This window comes from Chaetodon trifascialis, chromosome 10 (assembly GCF_039877785.1).
Source record: "Chaetodon trifascialis isolate fChaTrf1 chromosome 10, fChaTrf1.hap1, whole genome shotgun sequence".
Classification (NCBI taxonomy): Eukaryota; Metazoa; Chordata; class Actinopteri; order Chaetodontiformes; family Chaetodontidae; genus Chaetodon; species Chaetodon trifascialis.
Window position 1 is genome coordinate 11,446,051 of NC_092065.1, and position 15,122 is coordinate 11,461,172.

The following is a 15,122-nucleotide window of genomic DNA, read 5'->3' on the forward strand; positions in this document are numbered from 1 at the left end:
GGAAACTTTATTTGCATAGATTTCAAAGGTCTGTATATGACAGCAGCGGGGAAATGGGTCAAAGATGCTGAAATGTCATTTATTATCTTTTATCATCTGCTTCTCTTTTACTGTCTAATTATAGTTCGAGTTGTAGATACTAAACGCACAGTACAAATAATACGTCAAATGCCTTTCTGTGGACTTAAATGCTCTCTGTGGTCATAGCTACCACAGATATAAATATAAATACAGGAGCAGCTGCAGTATGACTTAACGCTGAAGTTGGGTGGCAGAAATGAGGAAAACTGGGATATGTTAATCTCCTGAAATAGCAAACATTACTTAGAAAATCGGCAATACTTCATTACATTTCTGTCATCTCTTTGGCAACTCAAGATACAGATGATAAGTCACTGGAAAACAGAAGCAAGTGTGTGTCACTCACAGATAAACAAGATGTAGTAAGTGCCTGATGGTTTCTGCAACTGTGAACAACACTGACAAAATGCAGTCATGAGATACACTAATATATTCAGGAACATCCTCATTTTAATATCATATCGGCACTACATATATATATATATATATATATATATATATATATATATATATACTGCTCTGTGCCATCGAGCAGTTTGTAAGACCTCCGCTGTCGTCAGGCTGTGAAAGCTTCAGGTCCCATCTTAAATCAGATCAAATTAAAACACAACAAGGTCCCGTGGAGTGAAGTCAGTGTGAGTGTCACACACTGTTTGGCCGCTCTCAGCCTCAGAAAGGGTTGCTTACAGTAATGGCTGCTTTACAGCCTCAGTATCGCATTGCACCAGAAGCTTCTCTGCTGGAATCATAATTAACAGATTGTTCTCCACGAGACCAGTAATTAATGAAGCCACGCAGTCTGCACTGTATTGCCCTGAATATTTGATACTGCCCTCATAAAGGGAACTGGAGATAATGGAGTGAAGAATTAAAGGGCTGCTCTGACGACTGCACACTGTTTAACTGACTTCAACGTCCTCCTCTTTCAGGCCAAATAAGACACCCAATATCTACTTTCCCTCATTTTTCATAACTGGCAGTGTCACATCACTACTTATATTTTGCTGGTGATCTGTGTGCATGTTTATTTTATTTTTTGTCAAAAAGGTCCAGCCTGAACAACAGATCATCACTGAAAATTGCTGCTGTGTTTGTTATCACTAACTAACAGGAAAGAACCTGATGAAATGGTCTACGCCGGCTTGTTTGTTATGTTGCTTTAGCCTGCAGCTACTGTCCCATTTTCCACTTCTGTAACCGTTCTGTATTTGTCAGACTCAGCACCAATTAACCAGGTCAGATTTATTTTTCAGCCATTGCGCTTCACAGCAAAGACATAAAGACGACTCGTATGTGACTCACATGGCCTGAGAGTCTCAGTGTTCTGCATGTCTGGCTACCCAACACATACTGGCACGGTATGACTCACGACCACAACCTGAGCTGAGAACATGAACTGTACGAAAACAACACGGAGCACTGTACGCCACGATGCAAATTAGCCCAGAAACCAGGACCCGTTAATCATCAAACAACATGAGCACAGCCATTTCCACCGGAGATGAACTGGGTGTGCAGGATGTAATCAGGCTTGTGAATGCTGAGGCAGCTCACTCCTAATGGTCACATCCTGCTTAACAACTTATTACAGCTCATGTGATGGGCTCGGCAGAGGCACAGCCGTTTCCTGATATTGTGCTCCTTGATCATCATGGGTGGGTGGGTTAAGGCTAACTGGTTATACAGACAGGAAACTACTGATGTAACAAGTTTTTGGTTGAAAAACACAGAGAGCGCCTGCATTTAAGGATTTTTTTTGTGCTTTTTCATAAACATAAACCCCACAAAATGCATTCACACCAAGTAATTCACTCAGAACACAGAGAAAAAAACATTTATTCAAAGTACCTGAAGTCACATAAAATACTGTAACATGTGTATCCAAAAGATGGCTGTGTGTAATATCTCACAATAATGGCTGAGGCAGAAGATAAAAGCTACCAAAATGAGTTCAGATGACGGAGCCCTTCATTTCACTGGAGAACAGTAAGATATGATTGTCATCGTGTTCCAGTTCCACGAGCAAAACACACCCTAAAATGACAAAAATCAATACACTGCACGTACAAATATTGCATAGCTAATATAAAATATCTGGATGGCCTTAATGCCACTGCTGCGCTCTTTCACTTCAAGCTTTGTCCTTTGTCCTTTTAAATACTACATATCTGGAGTGTCACTGTAGGAAGACTTCATGGGAGAATCTCATGTGCAATACAGGTAGATAAGCAATTTATGCGTACTTGGATGCACTCAATAAGCAGCAATGCAACATTTGGCTCATTTCAGACCATTTTTCAATCTTCAGATGTGGAAAGAATAAACTTTTCTCCCAGTGAGAGATCGATTCAGGTCAAGCCCTTTTCCAGATGAAAGGAAAATATACTTTCATCTACAGTAAAGAAATGTAGGGTCCTGGGAATTCAGCTTATCCAGTATTTTCCTTCAGCAGACTTCACTGAGGCCAGAAAGGACTGATGTATGGTTTTTTTAACGATGGGAGTGGGAGACAGGCACTGTGCTGTGGCCAGGACAGGGTGCAGGTAGAGTCCTGAAGTCCACCATGCTGCCCACCTCAGGAACTTTCCATGGAGCTCCCTCAGATTCGTATATGGAAGGTACTGGAGGGACAAACAGTGGCAGTCACTGTGCATGCAGACACACCGACTTACAGAACTACATGAGTATAAACACACAGGAATCAGGAATAGAAGTGTTCATCATTTCAGTGGTGACAGATAGTGGTGAGGCTATTTGCATATAAATGAATGAACACAGTGGTGGCTCAGGATTAAAGTGACGATGTAAGGCTGACAGTTAAATGATGAAAATGATTACCAGCCATCTGGGTAATGAAATTGTAAGTAACCAGGGACACAGCTCGCAGCGCTGCAGCCTGAGGGGAAATGCCTGCATCGCCTGATTTTAAAGTGCCGCTGCTTTTCATACAGAATGCTTTTACATAAACGTCAAACTACGACAATATCTGTCATAAGTGAGGTGCATTTACTTACCTTAAAAAGTCAGGGGCCCTAGATATCATGTTTTCAAAGTCAGCAAAGGAGAGTTTGTTGTCTCCGTCTAAATCCGCCTCCTCGATGGCCTTCTCACACACCAGCTCCACCTCCTCAGGAGTCAGCTCCTCCTTCGTCAGCCTATTTAGAGTCTTTTCCAGGTCTTCTTTGCACAGGTAATTATCCACATTGAAATCTGTGGGGAACGAGGTTTTAGAGCAAATAATCACGCATTTTCATTTAATTAGAGAAATCTGAACGCACCTCTTAAAAATTGGTCATTACCGTATATTTTGAAGGCGTATATGGCCTTGAGTTCTCTGGGAGCCATTTCGCTGAGGACTGAGAACATGTCCACAAATTCATTGAAGCTGAGATTGCCCATCCCGTCCTCTGAGAAAGACTCGACGATCCTGTTGCGGAATGGGTTTTCCTACAGAAGAACACTTACATTTAATGTAAGATTCACAGCAACATTGATCATGTGGTGTGGACAAGAAAGCTCTGCACAGTATTTTAAACATGTAGGACCTGCTGTTTTTACATGCTTAGAATCTCACTATTTCTACACCTTGAGGCAATATACTTTAAGCACAGCTGTTATTGCATGTTTTCACTCAATATAAGCTTAGCAAAAGAAGATGTAAAGCGAGGCCATTTTCAACTCCTAAAAAACGTCAGTGCAGCTTGAATCAGTGCAGTCGATACAACACAGCTCATCATAACAGAGTAGGAAATATGTTTCTGAATACTGTGTGACTGTACATTATCTGGGCCTCATAAATCCTGCCTTTGGTGGGCTCCATCTTCTTCCTGCCAACCTTGCAGGCCCTGCAATCATGTGACAGTTTTACAGGCAAGGGCCAATTATGCCCAGAGGAAGGACACATTAAGAGTCTCTGTGTCAAACCCTCAGTGGATAAGGAGCCCACATAAAATTGTTTGGTACTCGCTGGCTGTGATGTTATGTAACATGCCATTTCTGAAATTTCTGGATGCTCTCTTCAAATGACAGGTGCTTAAAAATAGGAGTGAATGCATCAGTCAGGACAGAGAGGCTGAGCGTTTCATGGCACATTAACTCTCATAAGCTGACAGAATGCGGCGTCATACAATCAGATCAGTGATGGCGGTGGTGGTTAAAAATCAATTCTGTCTCTGAGAGAGAGCGCGTATCGATTAGGCATCTGCCCACATGAGGAGTGGGTGCTGCGTTTGTTTTAAAAGTGTCCTTACAGCACAATCCAAAATAAGACAACATGACAGTGGTGCACACTGCTGGCGAAATATCATATATCACTATATATTACTATATACTACTATTACCATATATAATTTTCTATATTTTGTTGTTAGCATTGTTATTATGGGTATTGTTATAGTATTCGTATTAGCAGTAGTAGTATTCTAGTATTCTAGTATTCTGTTATTTTTATTATTTGTTTCTTATTGCCCTGCAATCGACTGGCGACTGGTTCAGGGTGTACCCCGCCTCTCGCCCGTTGACAGCTGGGATAGGCTCCAGCCCCCCCGCAACCCCGAAAGGGATAGTCGGGTATAGACAATGGATGGATGGATGGGTTCTTATTACTCGATGTATAAAGTTGCACAGCGCTTATATTCTATATAGATGGCGGCTATTTAATGCTGCATTTTACAGTACACGCACACACACTGTGTTACACATAGTCGCATTTACATATTTCATACGGGTTCCTATTTATTGTTTATTTATTTTCCTACTTTTATTAGTGTTGGAAGCAACTGAGCCAGGGGTTCATTAAAGTATTCTCATTCTGTGAAGAAGGATTGTTTTACCTTTAACTCTGGCATGTTGACTATTAGGGCTAAAGGCAGTTTGCAGTCAGGATCATTGGTGTAGTCCATTGGTACGAGGTGTGGAGCCAACTCATGGTATCTGCCGTGCAGCCTGGAATAAAAGGTAAAACACTTTCAATATACAGACTATGAAAAAACCACAAGCCGTGATTTTTACTCTGAATCTGAATATTTGCAGCATAACTGACGATAAATAGAAACAGACGGTTGACAAAAACATGGAGTTAAAATTGTTGAGCACTGCAACCAGCTGCGATGGGGAAATAATGTAAAGAACAATATACATATTATGTGTATATGCATGTCCTCTACAGTAAAACACTGAGCTGTAGAAAGGTCAGAGTGACTAATAAAGAGTATGAAAACACACTGCAGCAGGACAATCAAACCATTTTAAACACTATTATTCCTCTTTTTAAGATTTATCGTTCCTGTCCTTCTCTTGTCTTGCACTGTGAAAACCTTTCATGCCGTTCATTACTGAGGATGATGTCAACAAGCTTCAAGGAGACGGTATGAATGACAAACACATGATAGAAAGTCGGTGCTTATCTGCCGCAGCCTCCCTCTCACTCTGTCCCTTGACTAATCCTGTCACATCGTGCCTCCATTGCTAAAGCAGAGCAGTTTATCAGCAGGGACACTGGTCTTACAGGGCAAACTCACTACAATTAAACGAGATAAACCTGTCAAAATGATGGAGTTTCATTGGTGCACTGCAGCAAATGAACGGGTAAAGCTGCACTTCTAATGTACCATGACCCTTGAAAGCGTTTGGACCGCACAGCTTCCGTAAATTTGATGACATTCAGTGGACTACTGATGTTTGGTTTCATTTCCAAAACATCTGCACATATAAAGGATAAAAAAAGTAGTGTTAATGCAAAGATACGACATAAGGCTGAAGGGTCAAAATGAGTGGCCTTATGACCATTGGCGATGGCCTGTTACATAACTGTGCTGTAACCTTTGCAGCTGGGGACAGAAACAAGGAGTGTTTTATGAAGGTCATAAAGTGTAGGAACCAATTACGCCCTCTGCTGATTGTCAATTTTCAGTCTTCAGTCCACTGATGGCTTTGGAATCAGAGTTAATTCAATATCACAGAGGAGGCACATGCACACAGAAAGAGAAAAAAGTGGCATAATTGAGAAAAAGGCACCATTTTTGTCTTAAGGTAATGTAATGCCACAACAAGAAAATCAAAAACAAGAAGTTAGATTGAAGACAATCTGGCAGGAAAGGTACTGCTGTGATTTTAATGGAGTTACACCTGAAAACTGATTTTAATTACGTTGGATAAAACAAGCACGTTGTGTTTTCTGTTGAGTTTGAATCCTTAATCAATTCTTAAGACAGTTGCTCTGTTAGAGATTTCAAAAACAACCTTTACTGTAAGGTCAGCGCAAATCAGACCCAAAACTCCTGCACATCGTTTGAGAAACATCCTTTAGAAGCAACGTTTAATTTCTTTAAGCAGCTATTCATCTTCAGTGTCCACAGCCACAGAGGAAAGACGCTGAAACATGAGCATCAATGGTGAAAAAGCACCTGATTTGTTTAATTTATGCCTGTGATCAAGGGGGTGAGTGACAGGAAGACATGATGACACTCAGTGAGTCATGATACCTCGTGCAATCACTCAGAGTAGATTGATATTTATTTCATTTTTTACGTTGCACATGTCTGAGCAGGGAGAAATGTGACACCTCATTGGGTGGCACTGAATACAACACCGCAGCCAAAAGGTCAGTGTGACTTTCAAAGGTTTCGTTAACAAACTGACGCTGCTACAGGACAGAACGTCACTGACAAACACCTGGACATTTTTACTTGTCACATATACCAGGAGTCCCTGTGAACAGATGCACATACGGTGCTGTTACATGTGTCTGGATTGGTTGGTATGCTACAGCCTGTTTGTATTTGCTGGGGTGGTTAGCTGATGGGAAGATAGAAGAAAATTATTACTGGGTTGGATAAGAGGATAATTTAGTCTGCGCAAGGAAATTTAATAGCCACTAAATCATAACTTATACACATTCTGTATTCAAAAAAATGACCTTTTCCTTAATTTTGTTCTCTTCTGCTTCACTTTATATTAGTTGAAACTTCATGCCGGAATGCGTTATTTCCACATGTACCACCTAAAAAGCCAGGTTTGTGCTCAATAATGGATTTCTGTATTAAACAATATTTGAATTCAATGTTGAAATTATTCTAATCTGCAGCAGACAAATTGTGCACACACACGTTATGACTAGTGACTAATAATGTAGTGTTACTTATATGAAAATTCATGAATTTGATAATTTCACTATCATCTTAAGGCTGTAAGTCAGATATTATCACAATGTACAACATTCCTCTTTATGAACAGTGTTGAAACATTACACACTGAAGCTGCCAATGAACTCAACAGCATTAATCTTCCAAATTGGGAAGCAGCCTGTGTGGAGGACTTGGCATGGATCGCACATGTGGGACACATCCGATTCCTGCAACAGGAGCCAAATGCAGCCTGATGTGGTGCACAGTAGCTTGTAATGAAAGTATGGTTTGTGATTTCAAATACAGTATTACATGTCATGCAAATCAGCGTCCACTTAAATCACATCGTAACAGCAGTGCATACAGCAAGGAGGGAACACGGGGAGGGAAAAAAAAGTCTAACGTGTATAACACTGTGGAACATTGGAAACAGTGCATCTGCATGCAATGCATCAGAATCAAGGTGGACACTTGAGGAAACTCTTACCGCAGAATTTCTTTGCGGGTGAAGAATGTGCAGTCCTGCAATGAGAGAAAAACAGCATGTGAAAACACAAATTTGAAAAATACCGAAGTGTCATAAAGGTCTGTCGAGCGTGACATATCGTTTATGGAGGAATGAATGTCTGACTCTTCCATCGAAGGCCTGAAAACACTCGCAATGACACATCTGTGAGTCACACATAGTAACATTACCATTCCTCTGAGGTGGGATGAGCAACCCTTTACTGTGAACGCTTGTCGAGGTGTCTGGTGTCTCTCAGATGATGGTGTGTGTGCGTGTGTGTGTGTGTGTGTGTGTGTGTGTGTGTGTGTGTGAGTGCTGTCACCTGCCACTTGCAATAGGAACGATTCGGCAGGGGAACATGATCTGCTGTTGTCTGACATGCTTGTGTTGGCGCACACATTATCCAACAGCCCCGCTGGAGGCACCTCAATTTACAATTTCCCTTGTATCCCTTCTGTCTGAGCTGTGCTCCTGAGTGTGAGAAGCAGAGCGCAGCCAGCTGAGCTCCAGAGACAATGCGATTAACAATAAGAATTAAAAAAAACCTCTCCTGGGGGCCCTCTTCACTGTTACATCCACCTGTAACCTACGGAAGATATGTGGCTTACATATAAAGCAATAAGTCAATATGTCAACAATGTCAGAATACACTATGAGTAAAGCCTGCACGTAGAAAAGGTAGTGAAGTGGTCCTAAAAATAAATAAGATATTAAACATACTGATACCCAAAGGGGAGAATAACTGCCAAGGCAAACAGAAAGCAGCAGTTATTCCAATAAGGGATTTTAAGGAGAACCAGGAGTAACCAGAGAGGCTCTTGAGAACCAAACTGTCTCCTGAGAGTAGAGTTTCACAGCATATCGCACAGGCTTGGCATCAATTATTAAGCCCCCGCCTGATCAGATGATAAACCTGTGCTGCACACGAAGATGCGTTTCTTCACAGGCAAACCTGGATTTTTATCACAGGAAGCAGAGGGTCGGATCTTCTCAGACGGTGGCACAGTGAACACAAGATCCTCCACTTCATAATGAAATCAAAACCCTCTGCTCCTCTCGCCTATCAAGACTGTAAATATTTAAACAGTAGAGTCATAACTGGCCGGAGTCTGGGAGGAAATTGATTATTGGCTGTCATTAATTGATGGGACCCAGGCCCACCTGTATGCCTTAGACTGAGGTGAAGTGATCAATTTTTTTCTGTGCCCATTAAATCCAAGACACGTGGGGGTGATTCAGTCAAGAGATCAATATCATAGTGATGTATGATAATAATAATAGTCATGCAATAGTAATTAAAAGTCATGGGGAAATGCATTCATTCTAATCCGCACATGCATAGTTCTTTATTTATACTCTGGCTTTCAGTGCTTTCCTTCACAAACATGTTTTCTCTTAATCTTTTTTATTAACTTACCTAAACTTAAGGTCTATACTGCAGATCATCATTTACATACAAAGACTTTTTACGCTTTAACGTGATTTTTCTGTCATTGGAGTTGGACACATTCTCCAACATGCTGCAGGTAGACACAGACATGCAAGCTTACCTGGTAGGCATCGAGCTGCTCGTCGGTAAATATAGTTTGCTTATTCCCCATCTTAATCAAATCATTCGCTGCTTGCACACATTCGCAACACTGAACGTCCGCAGCCTTTTCTCAGTGAGAGACATTTAGGTGGTCCGCGGAGACACAGTCCCCGCGCAGGAAGGCTCGACGACGCTGCAAACTCTTACAAAGGGTTGTTGATGCCGTCCTCAGAGGTGTTCGCCATGACCGCAGAACACAACGGGTGCGGGAAAAAACACGAAAAAAAATGCTAAGTAGAATTTGCTCGTCAGTGTCCAGTTGTGTCGGTGCCGGTGGAGGTTTCCTGCAGAGTCCCAGAGCCGCAAACTGATCTGGCTGTCTTTATGCACCCAGCTGCTGTCCACCGGAGGCTGGACAGACCAATGGGAGGTCAGGTAAATAAATAAATAAATAAATAAATAAATAAATAAATAAATAAATAGGAACTACAATCTGCAGGGAATAAAAAATCTGGCTTAAATAGATTGTGGGGCTGCTTGATGTTGACAAAACTGAACCCCCCCCCCCCCCCTTTTTTTGTGTATGTCAGCCCTGTTTCTTCTTCTTTCTTCTTTCTTCTTCTTCTTCTTTCTTCTTCTTCTTCTTCTTCTTCTTCTTCTTCTTCTTCTTATTATTGACGCATTAACATGTAATAAGTATTTTAATAGTCCATCAAAAGGTGACTTGTACTTTGTGTATTTAATCTATAATGCATCCTGTTATAAACTGATCACACTGTATGTTTTGTATAGTAGTGATGGTTGTAGTAGTTTTAGTAGTAGCAGTAGTAATCAATGAAAGAATAAAACTAACTACAATTACACACGTGCTGTATTTCAGTACAAAATTGCAGTGCTCGTACTTTATGTGAGTATTTCCATTTTATGCTTCTTTACACTTTTGCACCACTGCGTCTCAGAGGCAAACATTGCACATTTTACTCCACTATTTGTTACCTGATGGCTTAAGTTATTAGTAACTTCCCACATTACAATTTTCCATACCCTTCCTGTCCAGTGAAAACCACATATCTGCAAATGTGTGATTTTGAATGTTTCTGCTGTACTGAAGGATTAAGTGTTAACTTTTTAGAAATATGCTGTTCTCATAGAACAGCGACAAACATATGATGGTCTTATAGAAGATGATGCATTTCTGTAGATTAGACTACACCACAGTATACAAAGTGATTAAAATTAGCTCAACCTTACACATCTATAGCAGTAAAATGCAGCATACACATTAGTGCAGTATATTAATCCAACAACAGTTAAACACTGACAGGGACCATTTCACTAATTAGTACATTTGCTACTTTAAGTCCATTTTACTGATAATACTTACACTAATATTTATTTAATACAAGGTTTTAAATGCAGGACATTTAGCCAACATGTAGTGAAGCATTTTCAAGTGTGAAATTAACACTTTAACTACAGGATTTTCACTTAGGGACGTTTTTAGTCTCTTTGCTGGCAGATGTGTGATTCTGGCATTTGCCTTAATCCATTTTCCAAATTTGTCCTGTCATAACAAATTAACTTCTCTTTCAGTAGCATATTTTTTGTGCCTCTTTTCACCCCCTGATTGGATTAGACTTCGCATGTTTATTTATTTATTATCCCTTTTTTTTTATGTAATTACTACTTAATGTTACTTAATGTTATTCAATGCTACAGTTCATGCAGAGTTGACTACTGCAGATCCATTACAACCCACAGGAATCATTTCCAGGTCAGTGATGCACCGAGAAGAAAACTTTTAATTGACACTGAACCTGTTGCTCGGAGGCTACACATAAATACTGGACCCTTTTTTTTAGCCACGTCTGCATCGTGCAGGGCCCTGCCGCACTGTGCATTGCCTCCCTCTGTTTCAGCTGATGCTGTGCTGGACTGCAGACTGAAGTCCGTCTCATCCACCTGCGTGCTGTAGCAGCACAGCAGTACAGTGAGCGTGTCCTGACTGCACCCCAGGACAGATGCCAGTTTCACATTTACTCAAAATAACCACTGTCTTGCCTTTCCAGTGGCTAAAAACACCGCTTTTTATTGCGATAGGTAGTTTTTCAAGTAGCAAAGTTGCCCACGATGGACTCTAAGCGAGATAAAGATCAAGGTAAGTTGTGATGGATAGCTTGTTGCTACGTCGCTATGCTAGCCAGTAGCGGCTTGCGCTAGCTAGCTGTAGCGAACAACGTAGTCGCTCGTTGGACAACAATTTATCATCATGAGAGGAACACGAACATTACTGTTTCATTAAATCATCCACCCACTTTCATCCGGCTGAATCATCCTCATGAAGTCACGAGGCGGCTGCTTCACGACGTTTATAGTTGAGGTATAGGTAGCTACATACGTTAGCTAAAAACATTTACTCGAGGCTGATTGTCATGCTAAGCTAAGCTAAATACCGTCACCTTTATTTATGCAGGTGTTCACATATGCTAGATGTGTGTTTGATGGCCCCAATCAACCCACCCACGACCGTTTTCCTCAGTTTGTAGTAGTGTTGCAGTACCCTGACTGTCTGTCCTTACATAATTCACATTTGAATTAAATAGATAGTTGATGTAAGTCTGAAAATATAACCGGATGAAATGGAAAGAAGAGTCCCGAGCATCATTATCTGTGGTTAAACTGATGAGTCTGTTCTTACAGGGACGCTGTTCTCATCTGGGAATAACTGTTTCATCTGTGTGGACTGGAAATTAAACCAAATATAACTTCCTCAGTTGTTATTCATGCATGCAGCTTTCAAGCTAATAACATCACAGAGAGCGAATCTCCCTGTTTGTGACCTGTGAGCTGGCAGAGGAAACGCTCAGCCTGCTGCCAGATATGAAATTCATGATCTGCCTGAATTGGTGTTTCCTATGTCGAGATGATGGCATGGGTTATGTGATTGTTCCACCCTAAGCAGAACGGACACAGTGCTTCCAGCACTCTGCTTTTGCAGCTGACTCACAACCAAGGAGTCTGTGATTTTGTTCAGTATTTGAGTGCACATAGTGACTGTGCTTTGCTACGCTGCAGTCTCATTCCTCTGATTCTTTCAGATGCAGATGTTGACAAGATAACTGCTGTGCTGCTCAAGTCCCATACTGGAGAATTCGATTTGGAGTCAATACTGTTCCTTAAATTGAGAGGTCTTGGTAAGTTTTAACTAATGCACCATTATTTGACCCTTTGAAATGTTCATAATGTTTGTAATTGTTTATTGAATGCCTCACAGGAACACATGATCTTGGATGCATCGGAGAGTGTATGAATTTGGAGAGACTAGACCTCTCTGGAAATAGTATCTCAAATTTAGCTCCTCTAGCATCTCTGCGGCATCTGTCTGTACTCAATTTGTCGGCCAACAGGATTTCCAATTTAGGTAAGATGTCAGAAACGATTTGTTCTTTACCTCCATGCTGTGTATTCGCTTATCATGGAGGTCTCTGAAGATTTTTCAATGTAATATTATTGCTTTTGTAATTTCAGAGCCCCTGCGCAGTTGTGAGAGTATCCAGAACTTAAACTTGGCTGGTAATATCGTATCCAGGTATCACCACACAACCTAAATAACATTATACATTAGACAAACAATTAAACATGTCATTGATGTTAAACATTAAAAAAAATTGTTATCATCTCTCATCTGTTTTGTTTTTCAACAGCACTGAGAGCCTACACTGCCTTCAAGCTTTGAGAAAGCTAGAAAATATACGTTTGAAAGACAACACTTACAATTACACTAATCCCGGTAATTTTCTGTGACTTTATTTGAAATCAGTCCAGAGGAAGGAAAATCCTGATGCATGAACTCACTGTGACTTTTCTCTCTGTCAGTTTGCAGGAACGCATCATATAGAACCATAGTTCTCGAGATGTTCCCCAACATCAAGGTGCTGGATGGTAAGATGTACTTCCTGGTTCATGTCGTCTTTCATGTAACATTAACTCTTAAACTGCGTCCCTGGATTTTGGAGTGTTTTTTTTTTTTTTTCATTATTATTTTCTTTCATTTGTAGGTGAAAGAGTGGTCGGACGTGGGAGTGACTTATACCAATTATGCAAAGACATTGATGATACCATCAAAGGTAATAACTAGTGTGTTATTGTATTATGACTGATTATTAGTTCATCTGTTGTAGTATTACTGACATGCCTGTGATGCAGTGGTTGTGTTCGCCCCTGTTTGAGTAGATGTCTTCTTGTTCATGTAAACTATGATCAGACTGTTTTGCTTTCCACAAATGTTCAGCTGGTTTGTACAAGAATGGACAGCTTGTTGAGCACCCTGACTGCAAGCCATGGGTGGAGGATAGTTACTGGGAGATAAAGAGATCGAACAATGCCATTATTGAAGAAGCTTACAAACAGTTTAACGGTAAGGGAAGTTTTGCATGTGATCTAACCAGTTGTCAGCTCAACTACATTGTGTTTGCAGTGTGGTATCCAATATAATCCTTTTCCTACATTTCTTTTTCTGCAGATGTTCTTCATGAATGCAGACTCCTCAACAACAGAGCCACTCATGTAATTTCACAAACTGAAAGATCTATGAGCCTGAAGAAGCAGCCAAAGCAGTATGCCATCTGAGCTGGGCTATTTCGGACATGTGTGTGCAACATTTAGCAACTTCTTGTTGTATGATAAACCATGGCTAATGTACTGTAGGTTTTTCAAATTCCTAAGCTGCATCCAAATGCTTGATAAGTATCATTGCCAGACGCACGTTGTGTGGGGCATTTGTTGAATTTACATCCTATGCATTAGCTCAGTGACAATACATGTAAGTGGTTTGAAAACCTTTATCCATGCTGACACCCCTCAGTTTGGTTCAAAGATGTCTTTACTTGCACAGTGTGCATTTTGTACCATGTTGTAGCCTGCCCTGCGTTTATGCTGAGAGCTATGCTGCTTAAGAATTTCTATAGTTTGAAGTAGTTAAGAGCTTTTTTCCATTTTGCATTACTGGATAATTTTGGGAGTTAATGTGTCCCATGCTGTATGCTTTCTTTGTAAGGTGAACTTTTGCAAAAAGTGATTGAATGATTGTTTCAGCTGTTTATACTTGTTTTATACCATAAAGTTTATTATGTGTACTATCAATTCCTGGGAAATAATATGCTTATGAAGGTGCACTTCACATCATGATTTTATAGTCTACTCTCAGACAACTGATAGATACATATCATACACAGTTTTCAGATCCAGAGCCAAAGAATTTGCATTAATTGTGTGATTTAAGGAAACATAAGCAATCTGTAGAAGTCAGTAATGGTGGAATTTGTGCCCCTTTAAGAGCAGTCCACTGGCGCCACCTGCTGGTGGTGGTCATCCTGCAAATTTGTCTGAATCAGAATCTCCTCTATTGGCCAAGTATGGCTACACATTCAAGGAATTCAACCCCAGTTTACTCTTAGTGTACTTGCATACTAGGATATTTCACAAGAAGATAGACATAGACATACTCCAAAACAAGGACTGCAAAGATGAGTAAAAAATAAGCAGGTATTATATGCAAGTAGGTGCAAACAGTGCGTTCATACATATGTATAGAAAAGCAACAATGAAAAAAGTGTCTACGTACAAGTCAAGTGTTTCAAACACAAGTAGTGCAAATTGTTAAATATTCAATGGGTGGTGTAATAGATTACTTCATATAGATAAGGTGGGTGGTTATGTACAGTGTATATGTATACATCTCTATATACATTATGTGCAGCCTGCTGGATTTATTTGACAATGATGGATGATATACACGTGTGAGACAGCACATCTATGCTTCCGACCAACAAAATAGCCCGTGAAAGGTCAGATATATCCTTTGTCGTCGGCAAAGTTT

At 40.5% G+C, this 15,122-nt stretch overlaps 2 protein-coding genes across 5 annotated transcripts; one reads left to right on the forward strand and one right to left on the reverse strand.

Annotated features, from left to right (window-relative positions):
* Positions 1–1,895: 1,895 nt before the first annotated feature.
* cib2 (calcium and integrin binding family member 2) lies at positions 1,896–9,600 on the reverse strand. Of its 2 annotated transcripts, XM_070971523.1 has the most exons (6): positions 9,264–9,600; positions 7,693–7,727; positions 4,914–5,025; positions 3,381–3,528; positions 3,096–3,291; positions 1,896–2,702 (listed from the first exon to the last, which is right to left on the reverse strand). In XM_070971523.1, the coding sequence occupies exons 1-6, from the start codon at positions 9,312–9,314 to the stop codon at positions 2,681–2,683; spliced, it is 564 nt and encodes a 187-aa protein (XP_070827624.1). In that variant the 5' UTR covers positions 9,315–9,600; the 3' UTR covers positions 1,896–2,680. The 2 variants fall into 2 exon arrangements, with proteins under 2 accessions (XP_070827624.1, XP_070827623.1); XM_070971522.1 differs by lacking the exon at positions 9,264–9,600 and having other exon boundaries at positions 1,900–2,702; positions 7,693–8,165.
* On the forward strand, positions 8,831–14,386 carry lrrc61 (leucine rich repeat containing 61). Of its 3 annotated transcripts, none has more exons than XM_070971526.1 (9): positions 8,831–8,893; positions 12,343–12,438; positions 12,519–12,665; positions 12,773–12,833; positions 12,949–13,034; positions 13,121–13,186; positions 13,303–13,371; positions 13,536–13,661; positions 13,767–14,386. In XM_070971526.1, the coding sequence occupies exons 3-9, from the start codon at positions 12,551–12,553 to the stop codon at positions 13,871–13,873; spliced, it is 630 nt and encodes a 209-aa protein (XP_070827627.1). In that variant the 5' UTR covers positions 8,831–8,893; positions 12,343–12,438; positions 12,519–12,550; the 3' UTR covers positions 13,874–14,386. The 3 variants fall into 3 exon arrangements, with proteins under 3 accessions (XP_070827627.1, XP_070827625.1, XP_070827626.1); XM_070971524.1 differs by lacking the exon at positions 8,831–8,893 and adding an exon at positions 10,995–11,402; XM_070971525.1 differs by lacking the exon at positions 8,831–8,893 and adding an exon at positions 11,467–11,624.
* Positions 14,387–15,122: the final 736 nt, after the last annotated feature.

What these genes read in the sequence shown, in the direction of transcription:
- cib2 (XM_070971522.1), bottom strand. Translation starts at nt 8,093, where the DNA reads ATGTCAGACAACAGCAGATCATGTTCCCCTGCCGAATCGTTCCTATTG. An exon ending in TCAACATGCCAGAGTTAAAG is followed by an intron (nt 3,529 to 4,913) that starts GTAAAACAATCC and finishes GTTCTTCTGTAG; the next exon opens with GAAAACCCATTCCGCAACAG. An exon ending in ATACGCCTTCAAAATATACG is followed by an intron (nt 3,292 to 3,380) that starts GTAATGACCAAT and finishes CGTTCCCCACAG; the next exon opens with ATTTCAATGTGGATAATTAC.
- lrrc61 (XM_070971524.1), top strand. Translation starts at nt 11,375, where the DNA reads ATGGACTCTAAGCGAGATAAAGATCAAG. An exon ending in CAACAGGATTTCCAATTTAG is followed by an intron (nt 12,666 to 12,772) that starts GTAAGATGTCAG and finishes TTGTAATTTCAG; the next exon opens with AGCCCCTGCGCAGTTGTGAG. An exon ending in GCTGGTAATATCGTATCCAG is followed by an intron (nt 12,834 to 12,948) that starts GTATCACCACAC and finishes GTTTTTCAACAG; the next exon opens with CACTGAGAGCCTACACTGCC.